Source organism: Pelobates fuscus, chromosome 8, assembly GCF_036172605.1.
Source record: "Pelobates fuscus isolate aPelFus1 chromosome 8, aPelFus1.pri, whole genome shotgun sequence".
Classification (NCBI taxonomy): Eukaryota; Metazoa; Chordata; class Amphibia; order Anura; family Pelobatidae; genus Pelobates; species Pelobates fuscus.
This window is the reverse complement of record NC_086324.1, coordinates 84,080,730-84,102,811: the sequence shown is the minus strand read 5'-3', so window position 1 is coordinate 84,102,811 and position 22,082 is coordinate 84,080,730. Positions and strand designations below refer to the sequence as shown.

At 34.8% G+C, this 22,082-nt stretch overlaps 1 protein-coding gene across 1 annotated transcript in view; it reads left to right on the top strand.

Annotated features, from left to right (window-relative positions):
- Positions 1 to 22,082, top strand: part of PTH2R (parathyroid hormone 2 receptor) — a 544,685-nt gene that overhangs the window by 511,095 nt on the left and 11,508 nt on the right. The window contains exons 11-12 of the mRNA XM_063429445.1: positions 3,023 to 3,161; positions 13,088 to 13,129. Coding sequence (XP_063285515.1) covers positions 3,023 to 3,161; positions 13,088 to 13,129 — 181 coding nt within the window. The remainder of the gene's footprint in view (positions 1 to 3,022; positions 3,162 to 13,087; positions 13,130 to 22,082) is intronic.

Below are 22,082 nucleotides of genomic sequence, written 5' to 3'. Positions count from 1 at the left end.
ATAAAAACATTAGCAGGTGTAAAAGGCTTTGTCTATGACATCACTTGCTGCTGCAGCCTGGCACAAGTCAGAGTATTTTGGCGGTTGCCATCTTCAAACGGTCATATTTTTAAAACTATAAATACTACAGCGAAGAGCTTTATATTGTTAGAATCACAAGACCCAGACCTACATTTTGATGCATAGTATGTCTCTGCAATATTAACAATGAAGGCACAGTCGCAGTTTAGAAATTGCCCTTCAAATGTGAGCTTTGCAGAGTGGAGTTTCAATGAATGTCAATGGACTGCGTGAGTTGCAAACAAATGGTCATATTGTGAAAACTATCAGGACTATGGCTTAGCCGTGGCAGCAGGGATAGCTGAACGTTTTGATATAAGATTTGTGTAGGTGGGCTTGAAAATGAGGGAGTGGTGGCAGTTTAGAAATCATGTCCTGATTTTTCAGCTTTTGCCAGCTCCCACTCTAGTTTTGAAAATTTTGCCATTCATTCCTATGGGACAAATTTCGCCACAAGAACGACGATATTTCGACAACCATTGGCCGAAACGTTCCACAAAGTAATAGCAATCCGATCGGGAACAATCTGCACGTTTTGGTATATTTTTGTCTATGTAGTGTAAAAACTGTGGGAGGAGTTAGGGTGGCAAATTTGGCTATAATAATAATAATAATATATATGTGAGATAACATTAACCCCTTAATGACACAACTTCTGGTATAAAAGGGAATCATGACGGAATATATCCGTCGTCTGTCCTTAAGGGGTTAAGTGGTCTTCCTATGCAAGAACACTTAATAATATATAATATAATATTGTGAGATTATACCCCAAGGCCCCACCCAATAGCATGGGTGGTGGCCAATTGCTAAACAGTTATGGACCTGGTGTATATTAAAGAGATATGGACCTTGTGTCCTATTTCGCCCCTTGTCATTGGCAGCTGGTGGGAGCCCGAATATTAATCAACATGGGAGAATACCTGGTGTCCCAACAGCCCCCACTTAATGGTAGTTGATAGGGACCCTAGGTAATTATACCATCAGGGGGTGGATGTGCCATTGTCATCCTCTCCAAATAATAACATGACCCCAGGTGGGTAGGGGTCCCAATCCTTTAGCCACCCCCCAATAAAAAAAAAATTACCCTACCTTATCATCCTTATAATAGTGAGTGAGGGCAATTAAACTAATACCCTTTTGAAAAATAATATGCTTAACACCAGAAGTCATCTTTCTTCTAATTCTTCTTATCTTCATCCTCAAAAAGAGGACATATAAAAAAGCATTTTTTTTTTAGATTTAGAACTATTGTTTATAAAATAGAGAGCTTACTAAACTATTTTTTATCACATATATGTCCATTATCATGTGGCACCAATAAGCTATTTTAATACTTCCTTCCTTTGACTATTTACTACAATTTGAATTAAACAACATTTCTCAATATGTAACATAGACCTTTTTTTCAAATACGTTACAATCCTTTCATATATACATTATCCTATAATCCGATATGCACTCAGTTATGCATACACACACTTACACAGACACCCTAAGTCTCCCCTGAGGTTCCAGTATACTCCTGCATATGAATGCGGTTCCCTGACATCTGTAAATCAGATACAATATCCCGGAAATCACACACTTTGTCATACAATGTGTGATTTCCATGATATGGTATATGATTTCCGCCCCCTATAACACTACCTAAACAGGGGCCCAGTCAGGTGACGCAGTCCTATAAGAGTGACCGCACCCTTGTAATATCAGCCGGCAGGGAGGAAATGACAGCCTGTCATTTCCTTTCTGCTTCACAGATTGCCATCTCAGAGGAGATGGAGGAGGAGGCTATAGCACACAGCAGCATGTAGGCTGGAGGTTGGAGGCAACTGAGGCACATAACAGCATGGAAGGCAGAAGAGAGGCTGGAGTGAGCTGCAGCTGCATGCTCACTCCCATCAGCCTCAGCCAGGGCCAGAACACAAAACAAGCCACCCTTCATGAAGGTAAACTAACAGAAGGGTGGCTGCAAATGTATAAAGTTTGACATGTGTGTATGTCAGTGTGTGTGCCAGTGTGCATCATTATGTCAGTGTGTGTATCTGAGTGTGTGTATGTGCCAGTGTATATCTGTATGTCAGTGTGCGTATCTTTGTGTCAGTGTGTATCTGTGTGTATTTGAGTGTATGTGCCAGTGTGTACATCTGAATGTTTGTGTCAGTGTGTGTATCTGAGTGTGTGCATCAGTGTGTGTATCTGAGTGTATGTGCCAGTGGGTACATCTGTCTATATATCTGTGTGTCAGTGTGTATCTGAGTGTATGTGTAAGTGTGTGTATCTGAGTGTCTGTCCCAGTGTGTTTATCTGAGTGTGGATCAGTGTGTGTATGTGCCAGTGTGTCTGAGTGTTTGTCATTGTGTATATATGTGTGTCAGTGTGTCAGTGTGTCAGTGGGTGTATCTAAGTGTATAGGTTGACTGTGTGGAGGGGTGAGTGTGACCAAGTGTGAGTGTGGGGAGTGATATGACAGATGAGTTGGGGGATAGATTGTGTGTGGAAAAGCCACATTTAATTAATAAGCCTCCCCAAACACTGAAACTCTTATTTTTAGTAGAGCCCCACTCTACTCCAGCAGTTTTTCTGGTGGTTTGTTTGACTGCCAGGCAGATATGTACCTCAGGATCAGTGCAGACCCCTCTGAATGCCCACTTGTGTTCACTGGCTTTTGACTTATTTTTTTGATGGATAAAACCCTCTTGCAGCTGTTCGCCAGTGTGTTATGTGTATGTGTTTAAGAAAGAAAAACATTTAGTAATTTTAAATGAAGAACAAAAAATAAAACATAATTTGAAAATGTGATAATTTAATGAGCGGTTTGTTCATATTAAGGAATATTAAATGGGGTTTGTTCATATTAAGGAATATTAAATGCATCATGGTGATTTGGTATTCTATATTTTTTATAGGTAAATTAACAGCTTTTGTTTTCTCCTCTCAACATCTCATCATTGTTTTTTAGAAAATTGGCTAAATCAACAATGGTTCTCATTCTGGTCTTTGGTGTTCACTACATTGTATTTGTGTGCTTGCCGCACACATTTACAGGCTTAGCCTGGGAAATTCGAATGCACTTTGAACTGTTCTTCAACTCATTTCAGGTATGAAGTAAATTGTTACTTTACTCTTTTCATGTATTAACATACTACTTATTGTTCAAAAAATAATAGCATAATATTTATGTGAAACCATGGATGCATAGCTATCACATAAACATATAATAAAACACAATTATATATTCAGATAACAATTCAGGCAAACTTAAAAATGAAAACTTAAATGTGGACTCTGGTAGAGAAAGTTGTTCCTCTATAAAATGGTAATCATTCTTAGAGTATAAATGAGTTAAGCTTATATACTGTATACATACTGTGCATTTTGGAGAACGACCCAAGTGGTAATTTATTGCTTCTCGGATACCCCAGCAGCCAACGATGCTTCTCAATAGTAGCTCAGGCTAGGTATTGGCATAAAAAAACCTTTTAATTGAATACCTAAAAACTGCCATATTCCTCATGCCATTTGTTTAGATTACTTCTTGACGATGCAGGACTAGATAGGAAAAAAAATTGGAAATCAGGTCAATTAAGAAATAAATCAATTATGGCAAAAATAGCTAATTGACTAGCGCACTAACATTAGGTTTTGTTGGTCAAGACTTCTCCAAACTTACAATCTGAATTTTTTTAACTGACAGCTTTCACCTGATATTCCCCATAAGCCTGCTCATAAATATATATCTTTCACTCCATAATCTTCTAAATTATCTTATCTAGCCATTTAAACATTTCTCCCTTCATATAACCTGCCCTACCCTTACCTGTACCGACGCTGAAGGTAAGAATAGGGCAGGTTTACTAATTTGGGAAATCTTATTTTTACTTGATATGTTATGTTTTCACAAATGTATGCTAATTTGGGAAATGTTCTTTATACTTTATATGTTATGTTTTCACAAATGTATGATATTAAGATATTATGTATACATTAAAATTACTCCATTGTTATTTCTTCTCCATTATTTAATTGTGTTACACTAAGCTGTAGCGCTTATTGCTTACCTGATTTCTTTTTTCTATACTATGTATCAACTCTAATATACAATACAATTTTATTTATATTAACACTTCACATGAACAACTATAGCTAATCCATAAAGTGAGTGACTATAAAAAAAATATCCTTGCTTGTTTGCTAAAATAGATTTTTTGAACATGCCAAGAAATTGCACTGCCTCATTAATTTCATATAGTATTGAGTGGAATATTGTATTTATATTTCCATAATAAACTGACTGAGAAACAAGAAGCATAACTTGTATAGTATAGGCATCCAGAGCACTTAATCTCATTAAAGTAGTCTGGTGCAATGTGACTGCCATTTTAGCCTTGTAGCCGCAAGCATTATTAGAGAAACTTTGGGGTTAAGCCTGCCTCCAGTGGCTGTCTACCACTTCATGCCCTTTCACAGAGTTTGACTCCTTGAAACGATGCTGGACATCCTCACGCTTTGCATGCCCAGCATCTTCTAAATCCCCTTTGGAAAGCATTGATATAATGCTTTCCTATGGGGAAGACCTAATGCATGTGCAGGGCAAATGCATTAGGTTCCCTCATCAACTGGGATCAGAGAAGCCTGACCAAGTGCTGAGGGAAATAGGTGCTGCAATCAGGTAAGTGTAAAACTGGTTTTAACCCTTTATTTACTAGCAGGGGATGGCACACTGAAGATGGGGAGGGGGAAGATGTACAGTTTTGTATTCTTAATACTATAGTGTTCCTATAACTACGTTAAAATCTGTGTTCACTTTAATAGAAGACTTCTAAAAAGGAACTACAGCATGGGTATTAATCTCTCTGACATATTCCATAAGAAATTAAACTACAAATCACTTTTGACCTAACTATTTGTCATTTGATGATGTCCTTGATCTTAACACTATCAGGCCAGTTTACTAGTTTATGAGCCAAATTTAAGGAATTACCTGTGCATGTATTTTTTTTTTTTTTTTTTTTAAGATGATTTACTAATCTTACATATGGTAAAGAAAAAAAGTATTGTGTAACTGATTTTCAGGCATAATATGTGCACCTTAGTCTATTTAATAAATACAAACTCGTATTGTGAATTTAATGCATACCTGTGGGAGTTATGCAACTCAGAGAGTGTCTATCACAGGCATAATTGCAAGGATACTCTCACTGTGTTAATTACTGATTAATTACTAGTAAAATGTGAAACTTATGTGACATTTTTATTTACTGGTGTTTTATATAATCAGTTATGATGGTACAGAAAACTCTCCAAGTGACTTGAAAAACAGTAAAGAATCAATAACTTATGTCAGGAAATTGAATACTATTGTGCCACAAGTGTAAGGCTGCCTAGCGCAGGCATAAAAATTAGTATAAAGTGTTCAAAGTGCAAACAATATTATATAATCATCACAAAGTATTACAGATCAGAAATACAATACTTCCCCCTTAAATGGCCTAAGCAGGATACTAGGGCAGCAAATCCACATGAACAAAAATAAAAAAGAAAGATGTTTCACAGCATAACACAAAATATCAAAAGTAGCAGTCAAATGGATAGAAAGAACCGCTCACCTTGTATAGAGCTGTGTACAGCATCTAAATGAAAAAGGTGTCATGGTGCCCTTCTTATGGGGAAAGGTTTACAAACAAAATTTTCAAGCTCCAAAAGATGCCAATGTAAAGATGTAATTTTATTGCAGTACAAAATAATAAAGCACAATGGAATATAGGGACAAAACTCAAAATAGTCAGAAAACACTGTGAACACCCAATATATGATCGATCCTGGTGGTTCCTGAACATAGAAGTCACGATCTTTAAAGAGGTTTACTGATAGTGATTTACCTTTAAATATCAATTAACATATACAATTCAATTACAATTGTTACAAAAATGTTATTTCAAAATGCAACAAGGGAAGGTCCATATTGACCAAATAGTACTACGAGTTAGATAGCTTAAATCATACTGCCAGCTCTAGAAAAATTATAATAATAATATGTACAGCGTGCACTTGACAATAGGGACATCCCAAATAAAAAAAAAAAAAAATGGAATACATAGCTGATAATCTGAGGATCAAAAACAAGTAAATTCACTTGTCAATCTAAAAAAAAAAAAAAAATAAGCCAACTCAAACTCTAGCTTTAAACCTTTGGGGACAAATGTATTCATTTTAAAAACCCATTTGATTTCTAATGTTCCCAAATCACAAAAATTATCACCCCCTTCGAACATCTTTCATTTTTTTTTACTTGCAGAGATATAGTGTATCTTCTACATGAATGTTATAAATGTGTTCTTGTCTTTAGTGCCCTCGTGGTCTTTCCAATATATTGGAGTCAACGAAGGCACCAAAAGAAGATGTATAATGTTAGATATATTACACATTAAAAATATCTTTGATCTCAAACACTAGCCCCAGCACACGCACAGAATCAGGGACACACACAAACGGCAATCAGAGACGACACGATCGTCAGGTCAGCCAACACACACATTACCGATATGCCAATAAACTTTGACCAACCACAAGACATAGAGGGGGCACGACACAACAAGTCAATAAACACAAGTCTTGACACCCAAGAAACCAAGCTGAACACAAACAAAGAAAAAGCACACACTCAGATGTCAAACACAATTCCACTGTTTCCCACAGTTGGCCCATTAGGCCACCACCCTCCTTCCTGATAACCTCCATGATGATGATGAATACTCAAATGCACAGTGCTTAAGGACATTATCTATTGCATGGCAATAAACACCTGTATAAGGTGAAACCACAAACTGTAAGAAAGTATTCATGTCATGTACTACTTTATAGAAAACACAATGTATTGCTACAAGACAATGTTAAGATGTCTATTTCATCTTCTACTGTATATTTGATAAACATTTTAAAACCTCACAAGTAAAGAATTCTAAAAAATATATTATATATTTGATCTCATATTTCTTTATCGAATGTGAGTAACAAAACATGCTTTATAGATCTTATTTAAAAACTGCAATCTTACACTGCCCACACTTTTTACAGGGATACAATTTTGCACCTAGGTTATACGGAAATTGTACTGATAAATATGTTTTGAATGAGCAAGATAAAATGTTGAGGACATTTTTTCTAGAAAATAATTTTACTTAGCTTGAATTGGAAAACAATATAAAATTGAAAAATGGAGAATCAAGCTTCCTGACAGAGGAGTCCCTAAACATTGACACGTTTTAACATCAGAACCCATTTTGGAAAAATGTGTGTATATTAGACACAATATTATGTATCCGGGGCCAATGAACTTAAAAAGATAATTGGTTAGGAATTTTGTTGAGGAAAAGAATGAAAAAATTAATAAGTAAATTAGTTTTAGGAAAGGAAGATAGTTTTTATCCCTGTAAAAAAATGTAAGATTACAGTTTAAAAAAAAATGTATTCAGCAAGTTTTATATTCATATCCAACAAAGAAATATGAGATCAAAGATTTTGTAGAGTGTAATATATCTAACATTATATATCTTCTTTGGTGTCTTTGTGAACTACAATATATTGGAATGAACACAAGGGCACTAAAGACAAGAATTGTGGAACATTTATATTTATAATATTCATGAAGAAGATGGGGGGAATTAGAAACCAAATTGATATTTCAGATGAAAACAGTTGCCCTATAGGTTGAAATCTAGAATTTGTGTTGACTCATTTTTCCTTTGTTGGGATGCATTATATAGTATTGGAAATTTTTTATAGTGCCATAAGCCTTTATTTTTTGCTAGCCAGTGCGTCTCCTGAATAAATCCCACATTAGCTTTCTCTCTAATCAATGTGTCATATAGAAAACCTCTTTTAACATGGGAGTTTAGACCTTGAGCATTTATTGAGATTAGTCTAACCATGATTCCTTTAGAGTTTTGGAACAACCTGAGAGTTTTACCCCATTTTTTAAGACATATGCTGAATACACAAAAACATTTATTCCATTCATTACCCCATATTCATTCATCCATCTCTTGGATAACCGTGCGTGATCCAAGGTCTGGGTACTATTCTTCAGTACCCTGTGGGGGGAGACAACCCATCCCGCAGAGAAGAGGAGAGAAAAGTAAGAAAAGATAACAGAGACTGCACTGCCTCTCTCTTGAGTTAATTATTTGCTCTGTGTCTAGCCAGGGGTTGGGGGAAGGAAGTTGCTCGGAGTTATTATTTTCTCTGCTGTTTATCAATTTTCAATTGTCTAGGTTCCCTATCTTTTAGCCTATATTTTTTTGGGAGCAAGAGGGGACTGTGTTTATTTACTGCTTCTATCAGTGTTCTATGTTTGTATAACTTATTATTAGGTGTTTTTCTTCATTTATTTCCCTAGCTTAGGAGTTTAGGGATATCAGCCTTTATAGTGTGGAATTGCGAATTTAAAATATATAAACCTTTAGTTGGTTAATACATACATTTGACAAATACCATGGCTTGTTCCCATAGCCATTTCATCCCTATTGCCCATTGGGCTTCCTTTATACCTGTTTAATTTCTTTAGAATTCCAAAATTGTTATGCAAATTCATTACCTATTTTTAGCATTTACAGTTACCAAGACAATTTATGTTGAAAGCCTATGTTATCTGTGTATTAACCAAACTTGTCTGAATATCTTATGTACCTCCTGTGCCTGTTCTATTGCACAATTCTTGTATTATTTTAGTGCCTAGTGTTATCCCTCATTATAGGCAATACTTCAATTCCCATATGGTTCTGGGCCACTTTATCCCCATTTTGCCTCCTTTCTTTCCTTTTCTTTTTTCTCTTTCCTCCCCCTCCCCTTCTGCTTCCATATTGATTTAAACTTAACAAATTTCCGTGTATACAATTACTTATCATCGTGACTACCACAGGACCTCGTATGTTATTATGTATATACATTACTTATACAACTGTTTGTGCCAAATAAGGGAGAAGAAAGGGAAAAAAAAAATATCTATACCTTTAAATAATTAATACATACATTGACATATACCATAACTTATTCCCATACCGATGCATCCCACTTGTCTGTTTGGGATTCCATTCTATCCATTTAGTTACTTTATTTCCCTAAGTTATTGTGCAGATTCGGTGCATGCTATCAACAATTCCCATTACTAATATTATTTATGCCTATGTTATCTGTGTGTTCACTGAATTTATCTGAATATCATGTGTACATCCTGTGCCTATTCACTTTCACATTCTTGTGTCGATTTAATGCCTACTATTATCAAATATTATAACCAACACTGCATTTCTTATTTCATTTTAGGCCTCTATACCCCCCTTGTTTATCTCTCCATTGTTTTGAACTTATCAAATTTCCGTGCTATACATTTGATTATCCTCTTGTTTACCACAACTCACGTGCGTTATTATATATATACATAACTTATACAACTATTCGTGTCTAATGTGAGGAAGAAAAGATAAAAAAAAAAAAAAAAGGAGTCCTTTACAACTCCACATTGTCTCTCTTGTTCCCTTTATCTCTCTCTTCTTTCACTCCTTTTCTTTTTCCTTTTACTCCTCTCTTCCTTCTCCTTCCCTACTTTCACAATTTCTCTTTCTTCCTCCTTTACATCATATCGTTAGAGCCAAGCCATTCTAGTGCCAGTTCCAATGAATTAAATCCTCTCCATTCTTCTTTATATAAAATTGAGAGTTTGGATTGGGGATTCCATTTGAATTTTAAGTGATGTTTTTTCAGAATAGTAAAGATTGTTGTGAAGACAGCTCTTCTAGATCTTGTAGTGGCTGACAGATCATTCAGAATTCTTAAGTTTTTGAATCTTTCATCTGTAATTGAGGCATTTTTTGCCGTATAGAATATCTGTAGTTTGATATCTTGTGAGTATAAGGCAACTATCACATCTCTTGGGTAGTTGTGATCTTGTTTTTTTTGCATTAATCTGTGTATCCTTATAACTTGTAGCTCTGTTTGTCTCCTCTGTATTCCTATATGCTCCATAAAAGCTTCAAAAAATTCTCCTCTGGTATATTTCTAATCCTTAGATTGCATCGTCTTGATCTGTCTTCCATTATACAAACCTTGTCTTCCATTTCTTTTAAATTTATTATTGATTTTTTGTATAATTCTTTCAGTTCTTTTATCTGGAAATCTCTTGTTTCTTCTCTGCTCTCTATATTTTGAATTCTTTCATTTAGTGTTGCAATATCCGTTTTTATTTCTGAGAATTTATCATTCAGTTCTCTTTTAATGTCCGATACCGCTTCTTCCAGGCAAACTTTTAATTCTTGCAGTGAGACAGACTCTTTTTCTTTAGTTGGTTTTGGGGAGGGGGGTAAGGATGAATGAGAAAGTTCCATTGTTGAAATCTCTGATATTTCTTGAGTTGACTGTGGAGAAAAAAACGTTGAGAGCCTCTTTTACGATTTTTGCACTTTCTCAGATTTGGCTGACATTTTTTGATCATGTGTCTTTTTTTTTGCTGCCATTTTTTACCTTTGCGACCTTTCTCCCCTTTTTTTTTTTTAGGTTCTCGCTTTCCTTCCCTTTTATATTTGTTGATTAATCTTCTTCTTCTTTTGTTTTTTCTACTCTTTTCTATTTACCCTTTAGGCTCCTGGCTGTTAAGCTCTTAATCGTGTCCTAATTTGGTATTGCTACTATATTGCTACTATAAAGCCGCCGGTTAAATTCCCACCAGCATACCTATGTAGCCTTTAGTCATATCCTTACACTTCCTCGTCTGGTAGTCCATACATGGGGCGACTTATTCATTGCCAATCGGCATGCCGTACTGCTTGCAAGATTGCACACTAACAGTATCTTCGATGTCAATATCAATTGCAGCTTTTTTTTTTTTTTTTTTAGCTTGTGGGTTTTAAGCCCAAAGATGGTAAATAAGATTTTAAACCGGAAGATAACCGGAAGATAATAGATAGTAAATAAATAGCAATTAGATAGGGACACTATATGCTTGATCGCCAGCTGAGATAGCCAGATACGATATTTAAAACAACAGAATATCTAGCTTTGAGCTAGCTTGTAATACATTTGTAATACATTTGTGCCTGTACCTGATTTCTGTTGCCTTTATTCTTTTCGGTCCGGTCTGGTCCGGTCTTTCCTGGGCAGGATATTCAGCGGTATATTCAGTATATGTCCAAGTGTAATATGTGTCTCGTTGGCTGCCAGCGCTTGCTTCAAGGTCTGTCTTGCTTTTGCATTTGTGATTGCTTCGAAGTCTGTCCTCACCCCCTCAAATGTACCTTGAAGCAGCCAAAATACCAAAGTGCTTTGAAGCACTCGTACACCGTCTGTACTCAGTCAGGCGATGTAACTAGCGGCTCTCTCTCGCTGCTCTCGCTGCTTTCCTCTCCCGCCAAACACTCCGCCAGATCCCCCCCGCGGGCATTGTCTCCTCCCCTCACAGCGTGCGCGTGCACGTCCTCCTCACGTGTCCTCCGTCATCACGCTCTCGTGTTGACTCATTTTTATAGGATTTTTTAATAAATTGAGATTTATTTATTTATTGTGGCTCAGGTTCACAGCTATTTACTCGGGTTTTTAGTATATGATTTGGGATGCTCCGGTCTCTATTTTTTAGTGGTATGACACATCAACGTGGACCTTCCCTTGTTTTGTTTTGAAATTACAACAAGTATAATTAAACTGTATAAGGTAATTGCTATGAAAATGTAAAGCACCGTCAGAGACCCTCTTTTAAGATGGGACCTTCTGCATCTAAAAAAGTCAAAAGTTTAAATGTGGCTGACCAGTGGTGATAATTATATATGTGCTATTTATTATTTATATTCACTGTGTGTTTCTGTCCATTTTTAGTTTTGCTCCTATGTTTTATTATGTTTAATGCTCTTGTACTGCAATACAATTGCATTGTAAGGTGAGATTTCTCCTGGTGCTAGAAGAATTTGTATGTACATTTTTGTTTGTGGTGATTTCAGTAACTATAACCCATGCATGCACTCCCTGATGCCTTTTCATACAGAGCCTTTACACGGCTCTGTACCGTGTAAGACTGCTACTTTAGATGTTTTGTGTTGAGCTATGAAACTTCTTTCTTCTATATTTTTGTTAACATAGGTTTGCTATCCAAGTGTCAGCTTAAGGTCATTTAAAGGGGAAGTATTATATTTCTGATATATAATACAATGTGACGATTATATATTATTAATGATTACACTTTGCACACTTTACTAATTATTATTATATTTTGGTTGTTGTTGCAATTTTGAAGAGTGTTTGTGTGAGAACACTATTGTTTAGAGCTGCACATTCATCTTAATGTTATTTCACTATTGAAGTACCTAAGCACTTTATTGTAGTTGTCATTTAAAAAAAAAAATGCATCCATATCTGTTGTAGCTTTTTTTTACCAGTTAATTGCTTCTTGCTAAAGTACTTGTTGCTGCTTGTAGTACATAGCACCTGTTTAACATCTGCCAATTTCACAAGTAGCATCAGGGAGCTACCAGTAGCCTCTACTAAGAGCCAGTTGCTTACAGCTCCCATTATTCTCAATTATTCTCAATGAGAAGAACAGATTCCAACTATGTCACTATTTTTATCAGCTGCAACTATGCCTCCGAATTAATCGGCAATGTGTGTGTGTGTGTGGGGGGGGGGGGGGGGGGGGTGTTGCTGTTGGTTATGGAACAACTGTGGATTGTCAGTTTCCCTTTGAAAAACATTGAGCAGGTGCTGCATATCTAATATCATTATTACTTTAAAAAGCTTTACACAATCAAATGTATTATAGTTGAGCTGTACATTCACACTACTTTATTCACAAGGCAACCTCTGATAAATTGAGCCCTGTTTTTCTAATTATAAGAATAAACAAGACATCTAAAAAATATTTTTGTTTTCTTATAAATTGTCTTAAATTGTATCTCTGAATGATGTGTTCCATTTATTTGTAAGTTCAAAAGATACTATACTCCTTGAATGTATTATTACTAATTGCCTTTGTTTTGCAATCCTGCAGGGATTTTTTGTCTCAATAATCTATTGTTACTGCAATGGTGAGGTAAGTTCCATATACTGTAGTGTATCTTATTTATAAATATATTGCTGACATTGTTTCTACATTGATATCCTCCTAGTTATTTATTTTGCAAATAATTGTGTTCCTTTTTTTTGCTCCTAGCACCTATTTTGAAAAAGAACAGGTGCATCAGTACTATATGACAAACACGTTAATCGGATCCAAAATTTATATGGATACAGCTCAATGTCAATGGATTTTTTTTTTAATTTTATTCATAATATGCTAGAGACAATAGTATCACATGGTTAAACTGTTACAAAGGAATAACACTTTTACTTCATAAACTTTGTTCGGGATTCCTCAGATTATAAGTGGGCTCATGTTAAAGGGTTACTCCAAGCACCATGGCCACTTCAGTGATTTGATATTTGATATTTCAGAGAGAAATGCTCTACATACAAAGTTGATGCCCTTTAAAGCCCGAGGTGAAACTGCAACCTTAGCACTGTTTTAGTTGGAGTAACCATTTAAACTTTACTAATCATAGATATTCCTCCCGCCCCACCACCTCAATCCTATTCCCTCGTATCTCATCCACAATTTGTCTCCTTCTCTTGCTCTGCCTCACACTAAAATTTTCTAGCTCTCCCTCTCCTCTGGCACATTTACTTTACCCTTCAAACATGCAACCGTAACCCTGATTCTGAAAAAAGGCCAACCTTGACCCTAATTCCCTTCCAACTACCGCCCCTTCTCGCTACTGCAATTTTTATTTTATTTTGATATTTACTTTATTTTATTATTGTAGTCATTTCTACAAACATTTCATAACATGCACAAAATTTTAAACAATTTATCTATTAGCATCCATTTGATAAGTATAAAAACAAATAGAACATCATCATACATGACAAACAAGAGAAAAACAACAAGAAGTATGTATCAAAGTTCTCTGCTAGGGGGAGGAGGGGAAGAAAGAGAAAGAAGAAAGAAAAAGAGACAAATATAAATGTATCTCTTTCCTCTCTCTTTACCATTTGTACCATATTACGTCATGGGGAGATCTTTCTGACTTAAATTTTCTCAATCTGTCTCAGCCATTTTAGATATTCATCATATGTTGTCCTACATAAACCCATCTCCATTTTAATTTGATATATAATTAGAATTTTCACTTGCTCCCAGCAAGGTGCTGAAACCTGCTTCCAGTTTCTGGCGATTAGCATATTTGCTGCTACTAGAATATGTGTAACAATCCTTAAGGCAGGGCCAAAAATACTTTGAATATTTAGTTGCAATAAAAGTGATCTAGGTTTAAAGATAAACATTTTGGAGAGTAAAGTTTGAATTTTTGTATGAATCATTTTCCAAAATAATTGAATGGGTTGACATTCCCACCATAAATGGAGGAAATCTCCCCTGTATGTTAAACATCTCCAACATCTGTCTGAGGCATTGGGATACATACTAGACAGCTAACTTGGGACTAGGTACCATTTGTTTAAAAGTTTGTAATGTAACTCCATCAAATTGAAACAATTGATATTTTTATTAACTATTTTCAGTGATTCTTTCCAATCTTCACAGCTGATATCAATTTTTAATTTTCGCTGCCATTTTTTTTATCACTGGTAAAATCGGTTTAAAAAGGCCACCCTTAATTAAATCCATACAACCTGTAATTAATGTATTCATTTTCATACCTTTAATCATTTTTCCTAGTTTAATATGTTTGGATGAATTGTCTGGAATTAAATGTTTTTGTAGGTAACCCTTAATTCTAATAAAATTAAATATGTCTTTATTATTTACACCATACTCTGTATTTAACAGAGTGAAATCCCTGATCTTATCGTTATCCAGTAATTTTTCAATTCTGTTGAGGCCAGCCTTTATCCATTTTGAGAGGTTTAAGTCTGCAACATTATACATTAATTGAGATAATGGGAGGCCTGAGAAAATTATATCTTGGAGGTGACAGACCCCTCTAAGTTTTCCCCATGTGTTCAAAAGATTATTAAATACTATAACATTTGATTGAATATTTACACAGTATTTTTTTTCTTTTTTATCCCTAGTCCACCAAAATTTTGATCTCAACTCTTTAGTAACATCACTAGTTTTTGTCAAACCCATTTCTATTTTATACCAGATTTCCTCTTTAACATTATCAAACTGAGTATAAATAATATGTGTTAGCATGCAGGCTTTCCAATAGTCCTTTAACAAGGGTAACCCCAGGCCACCTTGACTGACTTGCAGTGCTAAACGACTGGCACTAATACGTGGATGTTTACCCAACCATATAAATTTATTGAATATAGATTGTGCCAAACTCAACCAACTATCTGGACAGGCTACAGGCAACATACGAAATAGGTAGATCCATTTTGGTAGAATATATGATTTTACGATATTTATTGTTCCCACCATGAAACTTCCCAAGATTTCCACTCTTTACATTTTTTGCTAGTATATTTAAGTAGAGATATAAAACTACTCTTCATAAGATTAAGAGGGTTTCTCGTTATTTGAATTCCAAAATATATAAAATGAGAAGAAGAACAATCTAACCCAAACTTATCATATAGTAATATTCTTACCTCAAACGGTATATTAGCCGACATAGCGGTCGATTTACTTATATTCAATTTGTACCCAGATAGTAGTGAAAACTCATTAATAATCCTCAAAAATTTGTCCATAGAAGACAATGGATCACACAGGGTCAGTACCACATCATCAGAATACATAGTGATCTTTACACTTTCTGTTAAAACAGGGAATCCTATAATCTGCTTGTTCTCTCTAATTGCCATAGCCAAAGGTTCCATAAACATTAGGTAGAGTAGGGGGGAGAGTAGACAACCCTGTCTGGTTCCGTTCTTCAGTTGGAACGATTCTGATGAAAAACCCTCATCCATTACTCTAGCTGTGGGAAAAGAGTATAGGGCCATTATAGATTTAATTATATTGCCAGCAAGACCAAATGCCTGTGAGACCTGCCCCATGTAATCCCACCTGACACTGTTTAAGGTGTCCTCAGCATCTAACAACAGAGTCAGGAGGGAGACCCCGCCCTAGTGGGCCATATCCAAAATGTCTATGATTCTTCTGACATTATAAACAGACGATCTACTTTTCATGAAACCAACCTGATCATTATGTATGATGGACGGAATAATATTACCTAATCTTTGTGTCAAAATGGACGAGAATATTTTTATGTCAACATTCAATAGGGAGATAGGTCTATAATTTCCTATAATCTCTGGATTTTTATCCTGTTTAGGAATGGGTATAATGTGCGCTTTTAACATTTCCCTCGGTATCTCTCCTGTTTGTGTAATTTGATCAAATGTCCTCTTTAATATTACATGTTAGGGACGAATAAAAGAGATTACTAAACCCATCAGGTCCTGGTGATTTATTAGTTTTAAGTTTTCTTATAGCTGTTTCTACTTCATCTTTACTAATTTCTTCATTGAGTTTAACCAATTGCTCTTACTCTACAGGATAGTGTTGCCCTGCATAATCTTAGTAACTATTTTTTTTTTTTTGCTCTGTTGTTTTTTAATCTTCTGGACAATAATTTATCGGCTTTGTTACCCTAATAGTACCATGTCCTTTTAAGTCGATCAAAAGGAATAATTTGCTTTTTGAATTAAGACGCTATTAATTTTGTCCCTCACTTCCTTAACCTTATCAGCCCTTTCCTTTGACAATACACTCCTATTTTCCTTCTCTAGACGATCCAAATCTATATATAGTTCTGCTAGATTCAACTTATTCCGTCTATTTTCTTGAGCACCCAATTTAATTAGATGTCCCCTTATGGTGCACTTATAAGCACACCATATCATTGGGAACGAAATCTCTGGTGAATAGTTTTCTTTGAAGAAAAGGTCTGTAACTTCTTTAATCAGATCTAGATTTTGTTTATTTTGTATAATGTGTTCATTTAATTTCCAATTTGATCTTGTTGTCGAGAATGTATCATTAATTACCATAATAATTGCATTATGATCTGACCATGGGATCGCAGTTATCAGATTTTTCTAACCATCTTTGTTGTATCTAAAATATAATCTGTTCTAGAGTATACGTTGTACACACTAGAAAATTAAGAGTAGTCCCTCTCTTGAGGATGCCATACTCGCCATAAGTCCACAAGATTATTATTCTTCACAATTTCATTAAGACGATTTGCAAGTTTTATTGTTTGATTATTCATTCTATTTGTCTTAAAGTTGTTCTTGTCCATATTAGGATCCATTAAACAATTAAAATAACCCATATATATCATTCTACCTTGCTTTATTCTCTCTGCCCGGGACATATTCCTCTGTATAAACCCAATTGGAGAGTGATTTGGGGCATATAGGTTTACTATTGTAAAAATGTGATTGTTGATTTCACATATTAAAACGTGGTACTTGCCCTCGGTGTCTGAATCTTGATGAATCAACTTAAAGGTTAACCTACTGGATATTAAAGTAGCAACACCTCTTTTTATTTTACTTGGTAGTGATGATTTAAACACATGGGGAAATTATTTAGATCTAATCCACTCCTTGTATGTGGCTAGCCAATGTGTTTCCTGGATACCACAAATGTGCACAGATTATTTTTTTAGAAAATCCAATAAAATAATTCTCTTTTGTGGTGAATTTATCTCCCTAACGTTTAATGAAACAAACTTAATCATGTTAAACCATTAAGGTCACACCCCCTTACCTCACTCCCTCTGCAGAGACTAACCCAAAATTACATAATACAAAATTACTCACAAACATTAAATACACAAAATCCCGCCCAATTAGACCCGAAGGAAAACAATTCTTCTCCGATAGATAAAGAGCCATATAATGAGGCTTTAATCTGTCTATACACTAATCCGCTTCCAGCGGTGGTGATGCAGGACATTAAAATTATAGGAAAAAAAAAAGATCATTACTAATTAATAATAATTACTCAGCAATTCATAGTTAAATTAACCAAATGTGTCATTTAAGCAGTTATCACTCATTAGGACACAGTTCTTCCTTACAAGGGGGATATTTCTTATAATATATACCCCTATAATGGTGAGAATATATATGTATACTTCAGATTTCAGATTTCCAACCTTAACAGGTACAACAACCTTCATTTAATACATATTTCTCACAATTATTTAAGAGATTGGAATTATCCTCCCGAGGGGCATTGTCTAATATTCATTATAAAAAATATAAAGATTTAGATACTTAAGGTGCATAAAAGTGATTGCTCCTTAGAAACTGGACATGCAATTTATAAGTATGAATTTACAATTCCAAAAATAAAAAAAACAGACAAAACAATGTGTAACCCCAAAGATTGTTTAGTTTTGTTTTTAACATACCTCCCTTTCTAACCCATATCAGAAAATCTAGAGGGAAGACTAGTGAAGAAATGTACTAATAAAAAAATTAATATTATATAAATCACTGTGTCATATTTAATCCTCGTCTACTAACCTAATAATGCAAAGTGAAAGATGAACACTTCTAAGGTGCAGATATAAAAATATATACAATCTTATAATGATGAAGTAAGCGATATCTATATAAAAATAAATCGCATATAGTGTATTACAAAACCAAAGTGTTATGACACGCAAGATGATTATTGGAACTCACAAGATTGTAATGTAAAACAGGCCCATCATCCTCAGTCAGGCAGGATCTTCAGTATATATGGAGTAACAGACTCTTCTATGGACTTGGAATAGAAGAAACCAAATGATAGTGCAGACAGAAATTATATAGAAAAGAATGTAATGTACAAATGCACTTACAAGAGGATCCAAGTAAAACAGCATAAAATCCACACTAAGGTGGTATCAACAGCATCAAAGTAAGTCCCCAAGTGGTGTAATACGACGCGTTTCGTCTAGGTGACTTCCTCAGGGATTGTGATTGTTCCGTTCCAGGGGTCGCCATTTAAATCTGCCACCGAAAATGCCGGGATGTGATGCACCTGTGTGTTTCCGTCTTCATGTGCGTCTCAGCTTGGAACGCACTGAGTGTATCCGGCGTCACTTCCGGTTCCGGTTTAGCGACCAAGAAAAACTTCTATGCGTTTCATACTGAAACGCATAAGCGAAAAAAGGAACCCCTCGGACAAAAAGCTACTACATAGTGATTTTAAAGTGACCCAAAATGAAAGGGTACATACTTCGAAGAATAAATATAAATATAAATAAAAATTAAAATTAAATTAAAATAAACAAATCTAATAGAAATCTAATGAAAAATGTATGTATATACCCAGTAATACTGGGACACTTTTTCCATCTGTATAACATGAATACATATTTTAATGTTGTTGTAAAACAAGACAGTATAAAATTCTAAATTAATAATTAATAACACTCCAGTAAACAAAACAATAATTGTCACTCCCAAAAGATTTCTGAAAACTTAAGAGACAAGAATTAGAAATCACAAAAAGCATAAAATATGTAAAAATATAAGAATATTAATAATATACAAATTATACATAAAGAATATACAGGTAATATATAAAAGAAAAGAGATATATTGTGAACGAAGACCAGCAAAAAAGAAGAAGAACCAACAAGGGAAAAAGAAGAAATTATCCTGAGAAGTCAGATTGATCCTGTGAGATCTATATCCATATTAAGGCCTTTTTTAAGGGTGCCTAAATTATAAATCCATTGGGCCTCTTTCTTATTTAATAATATGGATCTATTTCCTCCTCTCCAATTTTGTTCGGCTTTATCTATCCCAATTGCTATAAAATTCTCCCATGAAAAGGCCGGACATGTGTTGCAGTGTTTTGGAACACGGTGTTCCGTTTTGTTAGTGCGGATATTGTAAAAATGTTCAGCTAATCTAGTATGTAATTTTCGTGTTGTTCTTCCTACATATTGTGCACCACAACCACATTGTAAAAGGTAGATGGCAAACATAGTAGAACACTGAATAAACTTCTTAATCTCATACTTTTTATTAGTATAAGTACCTATAAAATCGTGTGTGGTTCTTTTTTGAAATTTACAAGTGGAACATTTTCCGCAACTGTAAAAGCCTTTTAAATCAAATAAATGGGTATTAGCTTTTTTTATATTTAATAAACTAGGTGCTAACTGTTTTTTTAGATTTTCTGCTTTTTTATATATTACCGTGGGTTTTTCAGGGATCAGTTTTCCTAATATGTCGTCTTTCTTCAATATGTTCCAATGTTTTCTCAGGATTTTTTCCATTCTTTTAGCCTGAGAATTGAATCTAGTGATGAAAGCATATTCAAATTTATTGTTGATATGATTTCTCTTTTTGTTTTTTTGTGGATTACCCTGATTTTCTAATAAGGATTGTCTTTCTAAACTTTTTACTTTTTCCTCATCCTGATTCATTTTTTCTAGATCATATCCTTTTTCATAATATCTTTTTTTGATAATCTGGTTTTGTTCTTCAAATGTAGATAAATCTGTACAATTACGTCTTAGACGCATCATTTGGCCTTTAGGCACATTTGTAAGCCATGGGCCATGATGTGAACTAGACTTATTGATAGCTGTGTTGCAATCTGTGCTTCAACATAAAGGGTAAGATCTAGAAAATTAATAGATGTGGCATGTATAACTGATGTAAAGTGTAAGTTGTAATCGTTATTATTGATGTTGTTTATAAAGGATACCAGTCCCTCTGTTTGACCTTCCCATATAATTAGGACGTCATCTATGTAGCGTCGCCATAGGACCAGGCTGCCCCCAGCCGCTCCATCTATCGTGATGGTGTTAGACTCCCAATGGGACACGTACAGGTTGGCAAAACTCGGGGCGAATCTCGTCCCCATGGCGACGCCACATAGCTGCAAAAAGAAAGTGGAGTTGAACCAAAAATAGTTCTTGGTTAGTACAAAATTAATACAGTCAATCAGAAAATCTATCTGATGTATATTTAATAACTGTTTAGAAACCAAAATCTCTTTTATAGCTTTTAACCCCTTACAATGGGGGATACTGGTATATAAAGAAGAAACGTCCACAGTGGCCATAATATAAGAGGATTTCCACTCTATTTTTGAAGGTTGAGTAATATATGTCTGGTATCCTTAATATATGATGGAGTCATTAGCACATATTGTTGAAGAAAAAAATCAACATACTCGGATAACCTGGAAGATAAGGAATCAATCCCACTAATAATGGGACGTCCCGGAGGATTACTCTGATCCTTATGAATTTTCGAAGGAAATAAAATATTGCAATTTTGCACTCTATGTTCAACAAATAATCAAATTCTTCTTTTGTAATGATTTCTTTTTCCATCCCGACTGATAAAAGATTTTTAAGGTCTTGTAAAAATATTGGTGTAGGATCTTTGGGTAAGATTTTATATGTAATAGAATCTCCTAGGAGTCTATTGGCCTCTGTCATATAGAATTGTCTGCTCATTATGGCTATCCCTCCTCCCTTGTCGGCTTCTTTTATAATCAGATCAGAATTGTCTGTCAATTGTTTTATTGCTTCTTTTTCTTTTTTGGAAAGATTTGGGGTGTATTTATTATGTGTTTTTTTTCTAAGTCATCTTGGACGAGTTCATTGAATAGTTCCAAATACTTGTTTTTTTTTCCATATGGGGATAGAAATTAGACTTATTTTTCAATTTTGAGTGTACTATTGGTAATTGAGATGGTTCGCCATTTTCAGGAGTGTCTCTCTTATTAGATGGAGATACTCCGATTGGTTCTTTTTGTCTTTTTTCAAAAAATCTTTTTCTGGTCAATTTTTTTAGAAATATTTGGTTATCCAAAAAAAGAGAAAAAGGTTGTGGATTAGTAGCTGGAGCGAATTTTAAGCCCTTTTGTAAAAGGGATAATTGATGTGAAGTAAGATCAATATTAGAAATGTTAAATATACCTTCACCCTTATTCACAGGACTTATTTCCTGGATAGAGGAGGGTAATCTTCTGTTTCTATGTAGGGTCTTTTTTTGTTTGG